The sequence below is a fragment of the Microtus pennsylvanicus genome, chromosome 1 (genome assembly GCF_037038515.1).
Source record: "Microtus pennsylvanicus isolate mMicPen1 chromosome 1, mMicPen1.hap1, whole genome shotgun sequence".
NCBI lineage: Eukaryota > Metazoa > Chordata > Mammalia > Rodentia > Cricetidae > Microtus > Microtus pennsylvanicus.
The window spans coordinates 82,410,567-82,428,237 of record NC_134579.1 but is presented as its reverse complement, the minus strand read 5'-3'; the positions used below and the strand labels follow the sequence as shown (position 1 = coordinate 82,428,237).

At 49.4% G+C, this 17,671-nt stretch overlaps 1 protein-coding gene across 8 annotated transcripts in view; it reads left to right on the top strand.

Annotated features, from left to right (window-relative positions):
* Nucleotides 1–20: 20 nt before the first annotated feature.
* The window catches only part of Pnpla6 (patatin like domain 6, lysophospholipase), a 29,893-nt gene continuing 12,242 nt past the window's right edge, over nucleotides 21–17,671 (top strand). For 2 of the 8 annotated variants that reach the window (XM_075971188.1, XM_075971194.1), the window contains exons 1-21: nucleotides 106–275; nucleotides 1,222–1,284; nucleotides 1,395–1,463; nucleotides 1,788–1,875; nucleotides 2,025–2,107; nucleotides 2,264–2,361; nucleotides 5,692–5,832; nucleotides 5,924–6,083; nucleotides 6,516–6,596; nucleotides 6,739–6,867; nucleotides 7,071–7,151; nucleotides 7,233–7,398; nucleotides 7,768–7,851; nucleotides 8,273–8,382; nucleotides 8,506–8,673; nucleotides 8,760–8,837; nucleotides 16,232–16,437; nucleotides 16,715–16,846; nucleotides 16,924–17,047; nucleotides 17,283–17,396; nucleotides 17,579–17,654. In XM_075971188.1, the coding sequence (XP_075827303.1) occupies nucleotides 1,261–1,284; nucleotides 1,395–1,463; nucleotides 1,788–1,875; nucleotides 2,025–2,107; nucleotides 2,264–2,361; nucleotides 5,692–5,832; nucleotides 5,924–6,083; nucleotides 6,516–6,596; nucleotides 6,739–6,867; nucleotides 7,071–7,151; nucleotides 7,233–7,398; nucleotides 7,768–7,851; nucleotides 8,273–8,382; nucleotides 8,506–8,673; nucleotides 8,760–8,837; nucleotides 16,232–16,437; nucleotides 16,715–16,846; nucleotides 16,924–17,047; nucleotides 17,283–17,396; nucleotides 17,579–17,654 (2,212 nt within the window). In that variant the 5' untranslated portion in view covers nucleotides 106–275; nucleotides 1,222–1,260. Of the gene's footprint in view, nucleotides 276–1,221; nucleotides 1,285–1,394; nucleotides 1,464–1,537; nucleotides 1,876–2,024; nucleotides 2,108–2,263; nucleotides 2,362–5,691; nucleotides 5,833–5,923; nucleotides 6,084–6,515; nucleotides 6,597–6,738; nucleotides 6,868–7,070; nucleotides 7,152–7,232; nucleotides 7,399–7,767; nucleotides 7,852–8,272; nucleotides 8,383–8,505; nucleotides 8,674–8,759; nucleotides 8,838–16,231; nucleotides 16,438–16,714; nucleotides 16,847–16,923; nucleotides 17,048–17,282; nucleotides 17,397–17,578; nucleotides 17,655–17,671 lie in introns of those variants that run through there. The other 6 variants (XM_075971196.1, XM_075971197.1, XM_075971191.1 and 3 more) reach the window with 5 other exon arrangements.

Genomic DNA, 17,671 nt, shown 5'->3' with positions numbered 1-17,671 from the left:
GTCAGCTCCTTTAAGAGGCCGCCACACTCGGCTTGGCTGGTGCAGCGCGACCTTCCAAGCATGGCGGGAGGCGGAGCTGGGGCGTGCCTTGCAGTGGAATAATTTAAAGGTGCCGCGGCTGCGGACGGAAAGCTAGGGGTGTTGGCCAACGCTGGGTGAACACTGGTTGCAGCTCCTGGGTGGTCCGAGTTTCCATCGACCGAGCAAGGATGTCCCTTCGAGGACCGTTAGCAAGCTTCAGCTTTGTCCCGTATCGGTTTGTCCTCTGATTCCGGGTAGGTCCCGACTTTCTGATGCTCCCACCCCACCCCCATTCCCGAGTTCCTTGCGCCGGTGTTTCCGCTTCCATAGCCAGGTGCCTCCTGGAGTACAGAAGAGGAGTAGTTATTCTAACGATGTTCCAGGTAGCATCTCAGGGCTCTGCTATCCCTCTAAATTCGCATTAATAGTTCAAGGCATCAAAAAGATCTCCAGCGTCCCAAAAGAGTCCCGGTAGCATTCCATCTTCCCTCGGTACCTTCCAGGAAGCTCGGGTGCTCTCCCAACGCCTAGACTTTTAGATAGTAGTTATGTATATCTCCCGATCTCTCAGTAACTTTCCAGTGCGCCGCCCCTCCTACCCTCCCCCAATTCTGGCGTCCCTGGTTATACTGCCTGCATCATTCCTTTGATCCCAGGGATACTCCGCACCGTAACTTTCCTGTTTCATGACAGTTCGATCTGCAAGCGTAAATCTATAACACTTTGGGAGCTCATCCCACCCCGAGGGCCTTAGGGTCCCATTTCCAAGAGAGTCCATGGCAGTGTTCAACGCCCCAGCTCCCAAACTTCTCGATGGGACAGGCTTGGGTTAGGAGCCCAGAGTCCTGTTGTCGCCTCAGCTTCCTGGCTTATGGGTCCTAGCTTTTCCTGGAGTGGAACATCAAGTCTTAACAGGATGTAGGAGGGCGTCCAGCCTGAGGGTTTGTTAGTCAAGACTAGTCAGACCCACGAAAAGCCAAGGCTAAAGAAGGAACCACTTTCAGAAGAGACCATGGCCTAAGGACACCTGCCAGGGAGCTGTTGACTGGACCACTACCCGTTGGCCATTAGGTGCTGATAAATATGTTGGGGAGTCTGGTCAGCCTTATGTATAAGCAAGGGGGTGAAATAAGGAGCTGGGGTTGATCTCACCCCTAGATCCGGGATGAGAGGTCAATTTGCCCGCATCCCTCTGTCCAGCAGCAACCCCTCTAGCCGCTCCCACCCAAACCCTGGCGAATGGAGAAGTCATCCAGGCCAAAGGTATCTAGGGGGCGTGGTTTGTGAGTAGAACTGGGGTAAGAGCCTGTGATCAGGGCTGGGTAGGCTTGATTGACATCTTCCTCTGCTCCCTTCTGTTCCTCGATTTCCAGGACTGCAGGCTATCAGACCTGCTACCTAGTCTGAAACAACCAATGGAGGCTCCACTGCAAACCGGAATGGTAAGGGTTGGGGAATTTGTGCACAGGACTACAACTCCCGGCGGGCTTGCTATACGCCGCGGGATTCTCTCTTCGAGAACGATGAATGTGCGGGCGAAACTACGTTTCCCGGCATGCATCGCGGGATACCCAGCCTGAGGGAAGAGTCAGTCGCTTCCCCCGTGGAGGTGGGAAGGGAGCCGGCATTGACCCATTCTGCAGATGGGGACACCGAGTCACGAGCTGAATACGACCTCCTCTGGGGCAGAGGTGATTCTAAAGGCCCCGGAGGAGGGCTTGGCGAGACGGATATGCGGTGCCCAGCCTGTGCCGTTCGTTCCGCAGGTGCTGGGCGTGATGATCGGGGCCGGAGTGGCGGTGCTGGTCACCGCTGTGCTCATCCTCTTGGTGGTGCGGAGGCTACGGGTGCAAAGTGAGGATTCAAAGGGCCCCTCTGGGGAAAGACTGTAGGGATGGAAGGGGAGCTTCAATACCCGGAGAACCCAAGGGGCAGGGGTGGGGAATTTGCTGGAGCCTGCGTGGAGCTCAAAGCACCCTCCCTTCTCTCCCACCTATCCCCAGAAACTCCAGCCCCGGAGGGCCCCCGGTATCGGTTCCGGAAGCGGGATAAAGTGCTTTTCTATGGCCGGAAGATTATGCGGAAGGTGAGTTCCAGGACCTCCTGCTGGCCTGGCTGACCATAGGAACTCGGCCCTTTTCCTACTTACACTTACTAGGGGACACCTCTGCCCTTATATAAGGTCCCGTTGGATCTGCCCTTCCTCTTTCTCTAATTGACCTCATATTCTTAATTCTCCCAGGTATCACAATCCACTTCTTCCCTGGTGGACACATCAGTCTCCACCACTTCCCGGCCCCGCATGAAGAAGAAACTGAAGATGCTTAACATTGCCAAGAAGTAAGGCTGACACTGGGCACAATATCAAGTGGTGGACAGGGGTCAGCTCATGCCTGTACCTCAGAGTTGGAGGCTCCACATCAGAGGGCCATCTCAAGGCTTTCACTTGGCAGCGGCTGTCTCAGAGTTCTGCTTTCCCAGACATAATGCTTACGGTGTAGGCAAGCCTGTGGCTTAAGACTTGTCTCGATAATGTTCCCCTGTTCCAAAGGCTATCTACCATGTCTTTAGGTATCTACACCTGGTGTTTTGCCATATTGGAGAGTTTATTGAAGGCGACGTACTGCAGTTTGTTTTTTTTTTCTCAATGTTTGTGTGGCTAGCTAGAGGGGCTGTTTCAGGATTCTCTTCTCCACAGGCATCTCTCTTTCCATACAGGAGAGCATCTCTCTTGAGTTCTCTGTGTTGTTCACCTGGGGTAGTTCTTTTTCCCTAGGAGCTATCATGTGTATGTGTGTATGTTGTTGTTTGCTTGGGTTTGTTTTGGTTTTTGAGACAAGGCCTCATTTAGCCCAGGCTGGCCTGGAACTTTCTATATAGTCAGGACTCACATTGACTTCCGGTTCTCCTTTGTGTTGGATATATCACCATGCCTTGTCTATATGGTCCAGGGGATTAAACCCAAGGCCTTGCACTCTACCAATTGAACCACACCCCCGTTCATTCATTCATTGATTCATTCATTCATTTATTTTTACAGTAAGCATTCATTTGTATTTATTTTTGTAGCAAGCATTGTGCCACTGAGCTATATCCCTAGCCCCTACTTTACTTAAAATTTGTTTATTTATTGCATATGTGTTCACATGTAGAGGTGCACATGGCATAGCATGTGCATGGCAACTGGTTGTCTCCTTCCACCACGTGAATCCCCGGGATGAAACTCGGGTTATAAGACTTGGCAGAAAGTACCTTTACCCACGAGCAATCTTGCTGGCCCTACTTTTCTGTTTTACTAAGCATATTTAATTTGGTGCACAGTATCAAATTATTGTTACATAGTATCAAACTCAGAGACCTGGCCGTGCTAGTTAAGCAGTTTTACCAGTGAGCCAAACTCAAGCGCTATACTTTTTTTTTTGGGGGGGGGGGGACCAGGTCTTGCTAACTTATCCAGGTAGGTCTTGAATTTTCTCTGTAGCCCAGTCAGGCCTTGAATGAGTGATCCCTCTGTCTCAGCCTCCTGAGTAACTGGCATGACAGTCCTGTGCCTATCATGTTTGCCATCTTTAAGAATTTCTTTGTTAGCCGGGCGATGGTGGTGCACGCCTTTAATCCCAGCACTTGGGAGGCAGAGGCAGGCGGATCTCTGTGAGTTCGAGACCAGCCTGGTCTACAAGAGCTAGTTCCAGGACAGGCTCCAAAACCACAGAGAAACCCTGTCTCGAAAAACCAAAAAAAAAAAAAAAAAAAAAAAAGAATTTCTTTGTTGGCCAGTAAGATAGCACAGGGGGTAAAGGCATTTGCTGCTGAGTCTGAAGACATGAGCTCCATTCCTGGAACCCACGTGGGGGAAGGAGAGAACTGACTCTTGCAAGTCATCCTCTGACCTATGCATACACAAATAAATAGACAAATATAAGTTAAAAATTTTAGGAAAGTAATTCCTTTGCGTTAGAAACATAGGGAGAAGCTGGATGGTGGTGGCGCACACATTTAATTCCAGCACTTGGGAGGCAGAGGCAAGCAGATATCTGTGAGTTTGAGGCCAGCCTGGGCTACAAAGTGAGTTCTAGGACAGCTAGGGCTGTTAAACAGAGAAACTCTGCCTCAGAAAGCCAGAAAGAAAAAGGAAAGAAGAAAGGGAGGGAGGGAGGGAGGGAGGGAGGGAGGGAGGGAGGGAGGGAGGGAGGGAGGGAGGAAGGGAATGGAAAAGGAAAAGAAACAGGAAGGTTGACTCAGGTGTTTGTTGGTGTCTTTGAGAAGGCTCTTAGAGGAATCTCTGTAAATTAAGAAATGGTTTCTGGGATCTTCTTGCAGCAGGAGGTCTACCTGAAGGTCTTTCTCAAGGGTGTATTATTTAACTCCAGGGGCCATCCTTGACTCTGTGGCAAACCATGATGTTGCAGAACTTTCTATGATTTGGGTAGAAGGGTTATTTGTTTCTAGTTTGTTCTGGTCAGGTTGGGAAGATGGCCCAGGTTGGCAAAGGACGTCGGTGTGGGGGATTAAACTCAAGTCTTCTTGCTTGTACAACAGGTGCTCTCCACTGAGCCCTTGCCCTGGCCCCTGCTTCCTGAAAACAAAACAAAACAAAAACCCAGAAAGGTCTTTCCAGAGAACAGAAGTCTGTATCCAGGGTCTTCAGAGCACGCTCATGTCCGAGGCTTGCTCAGGACTCTGTGAGCTGCAGTGACTTTCAGGTCTCCTGTGCAAGTGCTCTTTCTGCCTGCAGCCTGAATCTCAGATTGCTATCTGAGTTGGTCATTGACCCTACTGAGGCCAGGGGGCGGGGTTCATGAGGCTCCACCCCTTCCTGAGGAAGTATGGATTATCAGTGATGCTTTGAGCCATAGTCCTCAATGGTGTAGCCATCAGGAAGTTGCCCTTGCTCAAGTAAATAACCTCCAACTCATGCTCCTGCAGGCACCCCTAGTTAAATGCCAAGGGCCACAAAAATAAACCAGACACCCCACAAAAGTAGGAAGGGAACTTCCCCAAAAGAAGGAGGTGAGGTCTAGAGAGGATGATGGAGGGTACGATTAAAGTCCATTAGATAGATGTGTGAAATTGTGAATGAATAAAATAAACCCCTGACAAATTAGAGGATTCATTCCGGAGCCCTGTGACTGGGGAAGCAAGTCCCTGAAATTTGCACCATGAATTTCTTCTGTAAAATGTCATATAGTAAACATTTTAGGTTTTGTGGGGCATACATATATAGTCTCTGTGCTGGCTATTCAGCTCTCCCTTTGAAGTAAGAGGTAATAAGTAATACATGAGTGAATTATCACGGCAGTGTTCTAATAAAACTTTAATGATAAAAGTAAGTAGAGGGCCTGATCTAGACAATGGGCCGGAATTTGCTCTGTATAAACCAGAGGGAAGGGGTAAATGGGTGCCTGAGCTTTCTGTCATTCCTCTAACCCAGCAGTTCTCAAACTGTTGCTCAAGACCCCTTTGGGGAGTCAAATGACTCTTTCACAGGGGTCGCCTAAGACCATCAGAAAGCACAGATATTACATTATAATTCATAACAGTAGCAGAATTACAGTTATGAAGTAGCAATGAAAATAATTTTATCGTTGGGGTCGCCACAACATGAGGACCTGTATTAAAGGGTTGTAGTGTTCGGTTGAGAACCACTGGCCCAACCCTTCCTCCCATCAGGATCTTGCGTATCCAGAAGGAGACTCCCACCCTACAGCGGAAGGAGCCCCCACCTTCAGTGCTGGAGGCTGACCTCACAGAAGGCGACCTGGCCAATTCCCACCTCCCCTCTGAGGTGCTCTACATGCTCAAGAACGTTCGGTAAGTGTCGGGGTCTGGATGCTTTGAGGTTGCTGCACAGCCTGGGGCTGCTTTGACCCCCTCCGTCCCTCTCCCACTGCCCATTCTACAGGGTGCTGGGTCACTTTGAGAAGCCGCTCTTCCTGGAGCTCTGCCGGCACATGGTTTTCCAGCGTCTTGGCCAGGGCGACTACGTCTTTCGGCCCGGTCAGCCAGATGCCAGCATCTACGTGGTTCAAGATGGGCTACTGGAGCTCTGCCTGCCAGGGCCTGTGAGTGAACCTCTCAGAGCCACCGTGGGAGGGTGGGCACTGCACATCTCTCCTGGACTTAGACACTACTTTTGGACTTGTGTGGTCAGAAGTCAGGTTAATGATGACTTCATGTGGAGCTCAATGGTAGAACCTTTGCCTGGTGAGGGGCGACAGGTATGGTAGAGCTCCTACCTAGAATTCCCCAGGGAAGTGCTCGCTGGTGAGCGCTTGCCCAGTACATGCAGGGTCTCTGGGTTCTAATTCTAATGCTATAAAAATATCAGAGGATGGAGTGACCGTTTGGGGAGGTCCACACAAATGGGCAAGGAGTGATGGGCAGAAAACAGCAGCTGGTTGGGAGGTTGGTTATTACTGGGATGAGTCAGAGGTGAGGTCCAATGACAGCCACTAGGAGGAGGCTGGCAATGATCAGTGGTCCCTGTGTCTCAGGACGGGAAGGAGTGTGTGGTGAAGGAAGTGGTTCCTGGAGACAGCGTCAACAGCCTTCTGAGCATCCTTGACGTCATCACTGTGAGTGACAGTTCCGTGCTGGGTAGAGAGGTGGGAGGCCCCATTTCATCAGCTCCAATGCTGCTAGTGGTCACCTGCACCAGGAAGGTTGCAAGGAACAGTGAGTGGTCTTACAGATCTTCTTCTTCCACCCATCTCCCAGGGTCACCAGCATCCCCAGCGGACTGTGTCAGCTAGGGCTGCCCGGGACTCTACGGTACTGAGACTCCCAGTGGAAGCCTTCTCGGCTGTCTTCACCAAGTACCCTGAGAGCTTGGTGCGAGTGGTGCAGGTCAGCTGGCCCTTCACCTCCTCCGTGGGCGGCAGAGCACCCCACCCTTGGACCCACCCCACCTATCCCAGGCATCGGTGCGGCGGTGGATAGGCAGACTTGTTGCTTATCACTCCTGAGCAGCAGACCTCCGTGGAGGCTGCTGATGATGGCTGCTGATTCTGACCGCTCCCCTCTTCCGGTCCTGCCCCCCACTCCTGCAGATCATCATGGTGAGGCTGCAGAGAGTGACCTTCCTGGCGCTTCACAATTACCTAGGTCTGACAAATGAACTCTTCAGCCACGTGAGTTGGATGCAAGAGGATGTGGGGACACAATGAGGGGGGACACTTAGACATAAATTATTCTCTACTCCCCTACTCCAGGAGATCCAGCCCCTACGCCTGTTCCCCAGCCCTGGCCTTCCAACCCGTACCAGCCCTGTTCGTGGTTCTAAACGGGTAGTCAGCACCTCGGGTGCCGAGGAAGCCTCGAAGGAGACCTCTGGCCGCCCCCCTGACCCCACCGGAGCCCCACTGCCTGGACCTGTAGGTAGGTATCTGAGCGACTCCTTCCTCCTCTTCCCAGCTAGGGACTTGAGCCCATTCAGCCCTGCCTCCACCTCTGTGCTCTCTGGTCCCTCAGTTTTGTGTGTTTTGTTTTTTACATGTGTTTATTTTGGGGTAGAGGATTACACACATGCCATAGCAAGCAGTGGAGGTCAGAGGACAGCTTGCCAGAGTTAGTGCTCCCTTTCTACCATGTGAGTCCAGGGACCAGAACTCTTGATGCCCTTACTCACTGAGCCTAGTTTTACAGGTTTAAATCCATCCTCCCCAGGCCCCTTCTGTTTCTCACTCTCTAGTCCTAGCTTGAGGCCTATGGGTCTGAGTGCTGGATACAGAGCATTTTTCTCCCCAGGAGATCCGGTGAAGCCCACATCTCTAGAAGCCCCCTCAGCCCCTCTGCTGAGCCGCTGCATCTCCATGCCAGTAGACATCTCAGGTTTGGAGCCCTTGTAGTGGGAAGTAAGGGGTGGGTGTATGGAAAGGACTGTCAGGGGTTTAGATTTGAATCCAGGACATGCTGCTTGTCAGTCCTGATTTTGTTCTCTTACCTACAAAATGGGCATATAGATCCTATTTTCTTGCTTATTTTTGGTGGGTATGCTCTGAGATTGTTTTCCTCCCCACTGTGTTAAGAAAGATGCAGAGGGTGGTCATCAATTAGTCATGTCTGCCGTGGTTCCAGAGTTAGTGTGGAATTAAGATTGGTTATAGCTTATAGCTGTGGGCACTAATTTATCTGTTTACTTATTTACTTTGGGCCTGGGGGTGGAACCCAGGACCTTACACATTCTAGGCAGATACTTCATCGTTGAGTTCCTCCCCAGCTCCAGGCTTTCTTGCCTCTCCACCCTACACAGGCTTACAAGGTGGCCCTCGTTCTGACTTTGACATGGCCTATGAGCGTGGCCGGATATCTGTTTCCCTTCAAGAAGAGGCATCTGGAGGACCTCAGACAGCATCCGCTAGGGTGAGGCCCTCTCTTTTCTCTCATCTCACCACACCCCCCCTTTCCGACCTCTGGTCTTGGTGAGTCACTTGAAAAGGTCAATTGGGAGGTCGGCAGGAAGTCACACACCCCTGCCTTCCACAGACCCCCACTCAGGAGCTCCGGGAGCAGCCAGCAGGTGCCTGTGAATACAGCTACTGTGAAGATGAGTCGGCCACAGGCGGCTGCCCCTTTGGGCCCTACCAGGGCCGCCAGACAAGCAGCATCTTTGAGGCTGCAAAGAGAGAGCTAGCCAAGCTGATGCGGATTGAGGTGGGCAGACGGCGGAGGGAGGCAGGGGATAAGGGAGGCAGGTTAAAGGCCTGGCTGGGTCCATCTCAACTCCCCTCCCTTCTCAGGATCCCTCTCTACTGAACAGCAGAGTCTTGCTCCATCACGCCAAAGCTGGCACCATCATAGCCCGCCAGGGGGACCAGGTAAGGCTGACTTTTGACCTGTGGTACTAGATCTCTTCCTCTGACCTCTGATCCCTGACCTTTAAGTAGTGATTGCTGTTCTTCTCTGGAGTTCAACTTCTTATACCTGAAGTTTTTAGCCTCTTACGCTGGGAGGCCGTGTTGTACTGTTTTGAGACAGTATCTCACTGTGTAGCCATGGCTGGCCTGGATCTCTGTGTAGACCAGGCTGCCCTCAAACTCACAGAGATCTACCTCTGCCCTCTGACTGCTGAGATTTAGGGTGTGTGTCATCATGTATAACCTATCCTTGGGTTGTATGATCTCTACCCTCTACTTTCACCTCAAGTCCCATTGATCTACCAAACCTTCACCCTTAGTGCCTGAACTTTTCCTCCTGGAATTCCCAACCTCTAGCTCTCTCCTCTTGAGGCCTCCTTGATGATGTATCTCCATGTTCTGTTCCCTTCCAGCCTTGGTGCCTGCCTGATAGGATAGGTGCTCATTAAATGGCAGGAATAGGGCTGGGGATAGGACTCACATTGGTAGAGTGCTCTCCTCACATGCATGAAGTTTGGGTTTCACCCCCAGCACAACATAAACTGGCATAAACAAACATGCTTGTAATCCTACTACTCAGGAGGGTAGAGGCAGGAGAATCAGAAGTTCAGGGTCACCCTCAACTACATGAGTTCAAAATCCAAGAAGTATATGTGTTTGTGTGTACGTAAAATTGATCCAGAGACCATACATTCTCACCTGTGTTGAGAAGGATGCAGAGGAAGGGTTCAGTCATCAATTGTGTCTGCCGTGGTTGTGGTAGTTGGCGTGGAGCTAGGTTGGTCTTTCGTTCTTCATAATTATTGCTACTACTTATAGTCATTTTGGCACTGGGGATTGAGCCCAGCGCTTTACAATGCTAGGCAAGTGCTTTGCGGCTGAGCAACACCCCGACTCTGTCTGCATTGTGTCTTCTGCCTCCATCCATTCAGACGCTTGTGGAGTGGCTCCTGTGCAAGCCTGAGGCACTGTTTTAGAGCCTCCTGATAACATCAGGGTGTGACAGTGCCTCTGCTACCCTCCTCTGTGTGGAGAACTGAGGCTCACCAAGGGAAGAAGCTGTGAGACTAGGATCTTATATTCAGATGTGGAGATGAGAATCTGGGGTGAATGGTTGAGACTTGAAATCTCCTTTCCCTTTGTGTTTCTTTCTTTTTGTGTGTGTATATACATATGCATGCTTTTTTCATTTGTGTGGATGCATGTATGAATGCATGCATGTACACATGGATACATGAATTTACAGGTTCATGGTTGATGTCAGGAATTATCCTCCATCAGCATCTCTCATCCCAACCTAGAGTTTACCAATACACTGAGTCTCTGGCTAGCTGTGCTGGGGATCCAGTCTCCTCCTGAGACTGGAATTATAGGTGGTCTGCCATACCGTAACCTGACATTTATGTAGGTTCTGGGGATCTGAACTGTCACACTTTAGCAGCAAGTGTTTTAATATCTGAGCCAGTTCCCAACTCCTGAGTTGAAGTACACTTTGTCTCCAATTCTTTGTGTGACTCTAGGCAAAGACCCTAGAAAGTCCTCAGCTTCCTCAGTCTGTGGGTATGGAGATAATAAGCAGAGCCCATCAGCTCCTTGCATCGATCCAAAGGCCATGGCCCAGGAAAAGCTTTGCAGGGGCTTGTAGCTCAGTGTGTCTCTAGTGATGGTTGAAGCCAGCAATGGGATAGAGGCACTGAGAACCTGGAATGGAGGTGGGGGTTCAGGTGGAGTGTTCTGTCACGTGATGGGGGTGTTCTACTATCCCCTTGGCTGCTCATAGCAGGTGCAGGCACCTTTCAGGAGAGGAAGTCAGATGAGGCTGATGTCAATCTAGTGTGACCCCAGGTGGATGAGCTGAGGAAGTTCAGTCACAGCCCCGCCCCACTCCAAGGCCTTGCTGATCAGGAAGATGCTTGAGTTGAACCCAGTCCTGGCCTGCGGAAAGGCCTGACTGGTCTGTAGCCCCTGCAGGAGGCTTTGCTCTGTTTGTCTTCTTGGCTTTGTTGGGAATGGCTGTGATGTTCTGCCTATCTCTAACATTTCATACCAGTGCTTTTTAAAAACGGATCTGTTTATTTCTTTTTGTTTTTTTTAAGATAGGGTTTCTGTGTAGCCCTAACCATCCTAGAACTCACTCTGTAGACCAGGCTGGACTCAAACTCAGAGATCGAATTGTCTCTGCCTCCCAAGTGCTGGGATTAAAGGTGTATGCCACCACCTCCTAGTTAGCTTTATTAATTTTTATGTGTATGAGTGTTTTGCCTGTGTGTATGTATACACACCATTTGTTTGCAGTGCCTGTGAAGGCCAGAAGAGGGCATTAGAGCACCTGGGTCTAGAGTTGTAGATGGTTGTGAGCTTCTTAGTATGAGTGTTGAGAACTGAACCCAGGTCTTCTGCAAGAGCAGCCAGTGCTCTTAACCAACTCACTTATTCTCTAGGTCTCAGTGCTAGCACTTGGGAGGCAGAGGCAGGCAGATCTCAGTGAGTTCGAAGCCAGCCTGGTCTACAAAGCAAGTTCTAGGACAGCCAGGACTGTCCACACAGAAACCCTATCTCAAGAAATAAAAAATAAAATAAAATAAAAAAAAGGGAAGAAGAAGAAAAAAAGAAAAGTGTGTGTGTGTGATATGTAACTCAGGGTCTTTGCACATGCTAAGCAAGTGCTCTTCCACTAAGCCACCCTTCTCCAACTCCAGCATTTTAGAAATAGGTATACTTATTTTAACTGGGTGTTAGTGGTACACACCTTTAGTTCAGCACTTGGGAGGCAAAAGCGGGTGAATTTCTATGAGTGTGAGGCCAGCATGATCTGCCTGTCCTACTGTATAGGATTTCTATTGCTGTGAAGAGACACCATGACCACAGCAACTCTTCTAAAGGAAAGATGGCTTACAGCTTCAGAGGTTTAGTCCATTATCCTCATGGCAGCGTGCAGGCAGACATAGTGATGGAGAAGGAGCTGAGAGTTCTGCATCTTGATCCACAGGCATCAGGAAGTGAACTGTCTCACTGAGCATAACTTAAGCATAGGAGACCACATAGCCCACCCCTACAGTGACATACTTCCTCCAACAAGGCCACACCTACTCCAACAAGACCATACCTCCCAATAGTGCCACTCCCTTTGGGGTCCATTTTCTTTTCTTTTCTTTAATATTTATTTATTATGTATACAATAGTCTATCTGTATGTATGTCTGCAGGACAGAAGAGGGCACCAGACCTCATTACAGATGGTTGTGAGCCACCATGTGGTTGCTGGGAATTGAACTCAGAACCTTTGGAAGAGCAAGCAATGCTCTTAACCACTGAGCCATCTTTCAAACCACAGCATACTCTGTGTCAATTTTTTTTTTTTTTACTTTTTAAAATTATTTGTTTTGGTATTTGCATGTGAGCACAGGTGCCTATGGAATCCAGAGGCATCAGATCCCTTGGAGCTGGGGTTATGGGCAGTTGTAGTTGTAACTGTAGCAACTGGAAGCAAGCATGGGTCCTCTACAATAGCAATATGTATTCTTAGCCACTGGGCCATCTTGCTAGTGCCCCCCACCCACCTAACTGTCACATTGTTGATTGTTATGACTTGGGAAGTGTGTGTATGCCCCCCAGACCAGGATACTGGAATCCCCAGGCAGTGCAAGGAGTCATCCAGACTAAAGTATCAATAGTGTCAACGCTGAAAAACCCTGCTGTACCAAGCATCTTCCCATGTGCATTCTCTGCACCATCTCTAAGGCATAGTCAGCATCTATCATGGAAAATTTCAAATCAACAGTACTCCCAAATCTAAAAGCTTGTGTCAACATGATATAAATATTGAAGTCCACCCCTGACCTGGGACAGACTACAGTCAAATAAGAAGCAATAAAAATAGTGTATGAAATTACCTCTCAGGGGCGTGGAAGGGTGGCTTAGCTGGTACGGTGTGTGCTCTGCAAGCACAAGAACATGAGTGTGATCTCCAGACCCCACATTCCCACATTAGAATGCAGGCTGTAGTGTCGTGGTATTTGCCTGTAATCCCAGCACTGGGGAGGCAGAGGTAGGCAGATCTCTGTGAGTTCGAGGCCAGCCTGGTCTACAGAGTGGAGTTTCAGGATAGGCTCCAAAGCTACACAGAAACCCTTTCTCAAAAAACAATTGGAAAAAAAAATGAACCTAAAAAGAATTAGACTTAGGTTGTGCATGTAGAATGTATATGAGACAGAAGTGACACCTGTTTAGATCTGTATCATTTTGTTATTGTGGGTTTTTTTTTTATTTTTAAGATACCTCATTTTACTTCTGCAAGTATTCCAAAATCCAGGTGGTAGAATTCCAGAATACCACACACTTCTAGTCCCAAGCACTATGAATAAGGGATACTCAGCCCAAATTATAAGAAGGGATCTGGTGAAACACATTTTGAGAAATGCTCTTTTATCCTTTTTTGGGAATTCTGAGTGAATTTCAGTAGCATGCTCATGGCCCTGAGAATTCCTGCACTAAAATTTTCCTAATCTTCTCAGTGTTGGTGGCAAGCTCCTTTAATCCCAGCACTTGCAGGCAGAGGCAGGTGGGTCTTGGTGAGACCAGCCTGGTCTACAGAGCAAGTTCTATGATAGCCAGGGCTACACAGAGACAGAGAAACCCTGTCTGGAAAAGCTGGCTAAAAAAGAAGTTCCTAATCTAGAGCTGGCAAACATGACAGCTCAGTTGGTAAAAATACTTGCTATGCAAGTCTAAGATCCAGAGGTCAAATCCCGAGCACCCACATGAAAAGAACAGGGTATTGTCAGTTTGTAACCTTTGCAGAGGTAAGGCAGGAGGAGACCTGGGGCTTGCTAGCCACCCAGTCTAAGCTGAGCAAGCCCTGTGTCCCAAGGTTAAACCTTGTCTTAAAAAACAACTGAGCCGCTGGGCAGTGGTAGCGCACGCCTTTAATTCCAGCACTCATATCACAGCAGAAAGATGACAGCACCTGAAGAATAATATAGTAGAGATTGCTTGTTCATTCCTGGGCGCCCAGACCCAAAACACATTGGGCGCCATTCTGTAGTATGAACCTGCTTGTTCATTCCCGACTGCCCAAACCCTAAGTAATCACACAGAAACTATATTAATTACAACACTGCGTGGCCCATAGCTTAGGCTTCTTGTTAACTAACTCGTACATCTTAAATTAACCCCATTCCTATTATTTTATATTTTACCATGAGGCTTATGGTTTACCAGTAAGGTTTTGCGGCATCTGTCTCCTTCAGCAGCTACATGGTGTCTCCATGACTCCACCTTATTTTCTCCTCTATCTCTGCTTGGAATTCCCACCATAGGCCCAAAGCAGATTCTTTATTAACCAAATGGTAACAAAACACATTCACAGCATACAGAGGGGGGAGTCCCACATCAGAACACACCCTCCCAATAGCATGATCTTAATAATGCCTGTATGTAATCCAAACACTACCTGGAAATTGCCTTAGAAGGTCCTAGCATATATGCATGGCATCAGACAGGTTGGTGTGTTGGACAGAGAAAGATCTTCCCATCTCTAGGTGGTTTCAATTCCTCTTTTCTAAAGGGGTGGGGTGGGATGTGTCTGGCTGGTCAGGCTAACCACAAAAGAGAGAAACATCCATTTACTGAGCCTTTGCCATGTCTGGGACCTGTCCTGCTTGCTAGACAGGTGGCAAAAAAAAAAAATCTGTATGCCTTTGGTGAGTCAGCAGTTCTGACGGACTTCACGCAGAGGAGCATATAAATCCTTGTAAACTCAGAGGGTTAGAGCTACAAAGGTCACATTCTTGATACTACAAAGACTGGCTTAAGCAGGGCAGTGCCTCTAAGGAGGTGACCACCAGCAAAGGAGGAAGGGTGGGGCAATGAGTTGGGTGGAGGAAAGGCCAGTCTAGATAGGGAGCAAGTTGTGCAAAAGGCCTAGGGTCACCGCCTCGCTTTTGAACGCCCAGTATCGTCTTTTTCTTTTTTTATTACATTTATTTGTGTGTGTTAGTGTGTTTGTATGTGTGTGCGCACGTGTACATGAAAGGCGCACGTGTGACGGTCAGGACAGCTTGGGAGAGCCCGCTCTTTCCTACACCATATGAGACCTGGGACTGACTCAAGTAGTCAGGCTGGGCAACAAGCACACGTACAGCTGAGATATCTTGCCTGCCCGTGTTTTTTTTCTTTTCTGAGGTCTCAAGTAGCCCAGACTAGCCTGGAATTCACTGTATAGTCTAGGGGCCCCTTTTGCCTGTGCCTCCTGAGTGCTGACCTCAGCACCCCACCTGGTGAAGCCCTGTTTGATCCCTAGCACTTGTGTGTTGGGGGGGGGGTGAAAAAAGACAAATGCTTTAAAATACCTTGGAAAGGAACATGCATGCTCCGTGGAGGAAACAAAAGCAGTTGGGAAGCAAATGGAGTGGATACACGGGCGCAAAGGGGGCCTATCCTATTACTTTAAAGTTTTTTAATCCTTGTTTTTTTGTATGTGGGTATATACGTGGGCATGCGTGCCACAACATACATGTATTGGTCAGAGGACAGCCTTTCAAAGTCAGTTCTCTCCTTCCATATGTGGGGTCCAGGGATTGAACTTGGATGTCGAGTTTGGGAGCAAGTGTCTTTACTCTGAGCCAGTGCAAATACCCCAAAGAGGATCTTTTCAAGAGGGATCCCATTTTTGAATAGTAGTAGTTCATACTCCATATGGTTTGCCTATTTTTTAAAAGGTCTTTTTTTTTTAAATAAATATTTATTTGTTTATTATATGTAGTGTTCTGCCTGCATATATCCCTGAAGAGGACACCAGATCTTATTATAGATGGTTGTGAACCACGATGTGGTTGCTGGGAATTGAACTCAGGACCTTTGGGAGAGCAGGCAGTGCTTTTAACCACTGAGCCATCTCTCCAGCCCAGTGAATATTTGTGTGTGTTTGTGTGTGTTTGGAGACAGGGTTTCTCTGAGTAACAGCCCTAGCTAGAATTGTAGGTAAGACACTACTCTTGGCTTGCTTGCTCTTTTTTCTTTTTTTCTTTTACTTGTGTTGTTGAGACAGGTCTCAGACCAGGGTGGTCCCAGACTTGCTCTGTAGTCAAGGGTGGTCTTGAACCCTCCTTCGTCCTGACACACTTCTGCCTCTGCGTTCCGTAGTGCTGGGATTGTAGGTGTGCACCACCATGTCTGTGTATGTGGCACTGGGAATGGAAGCCAGGGCTTCCTGTGTGCTAGACCAGTCCTTTAATTTACCACAGGAGCTCTATCCCAGCCTTTTCTTCTTTAAGCTTTCCTGTGAGGCGCACTATCTGAGTTTGGGGAGAGGTGCTGTGGCTGGCTCACATCATGGCCCAACCTCTGTCCTAACAGGACGTGAGCCTGCACTTCGTGCTCTGGGGCTGCCTGCACGTGTACCAACGCATGATTGACAAGGCTGAGGAAGTGTGCCTGTTTGTGGCACAGCCAGGAGAGCTGGTGGGGCAGCTGGCTGTGCTCACTGGGGAACCTCTCATCTTCACACTGCGTGCCCAGAGAGATTGTACCTTCCTGCGGATCTCCAAATCAGACTTCTATGAGTAAGACTGGGATTGGGGTGGGCGTGGCACCCAGATGACCACAGTCCATTTATTTTTTTTCCAAGAGAGGGGAGAGAGACCAGGACAGTACCCCCCTACCCCATTTCTAGAAGGGCGAGAAAGATCCCCTAGAGAGCACCTCCCAACACCACCTAGGGCAGGTTCGAGTCCTTCCTGTTTCACTCCCAAGCCGACACCCATTTTCTTCATTCTTTTTAATGTGTTCTAAGAATGCCTGGTTCCACAATCCCTTTTTTTTTTTTTTTTTTGCTCGCAGGATCATGCGTGCACAGCCCAGTGTGGTGCTGAGCGCAGCGCACACGGTGGCTGCGAGGATGTCCCCCTTTGTGCGCCAGATGGACTTTGCCATCGACTGGACTGCTGTAGAGGCCGGTCGTGCACTCTACAGGTACCATCCTGATCCCATCTCACTGTTCAGACCCTACCTACAATTTTCCCTGACTCTCCACTCTTCATCCACCCTAGGCAGGGCGACCGCTCAGATTGCACGTACATTGTACTCAATGGGCGTCTCCGCAGCGTCATCCAACGAGGCAGCGGCAAGAAGGAGCTAGTGGGGGAGTATGGCCGCGGGGATCTCATTGGTGTGGTAAGGGCAGCTCCCATCTCTCTCCTAGCATAGCTTCACCTCCATGCTCATCATCCGGGTAATCTGATGGAAGTGGAGACTGCACGCCCAACTTCAGTCCCGACCGAGGCCGCTTCCCTGGCTCTTGCGAGTCAAAAGCAATCAGTCCTGGTGGGGGAGGAGTCTGGACTCCACTCTCAGTATGTCTCTTCAGGTCCCATTGTCACCTGTGGTGAATTCTTATTTTGTATCCCAGGTGGAGGCTCTGACCCGGCAGCCACGAGCCACCACTGTGCACGCCGTGCGAGACACGGAGCTGGCCAAGCTCCCGGAGGGCACCTTGGGCCACATCAAACGTCGGTACCCACAGGTACATCTAGTTGGGGAGGTGGAAGGTGGAGGACAGGGAGCGGAACCTCCCTGTGCCAGACTGCCCTAATCAGGGTGCAGACCGAGTAACAGGATTTCTAGCCTCCCAGGCGAAGGAAGCTAAGGTGGGGGACTTCCGTCTTACTGACACAATTCTCACCGTCCCCCAATCCCCTGCGACAGGTTGTGACCCGCCTTATTCATCTGCTGAGCCAGAAAATTCTAGGCAATCTGCAGCAGTTGCAAGGACCCTTTCCAGGTGAGTTTGCCAGCCTC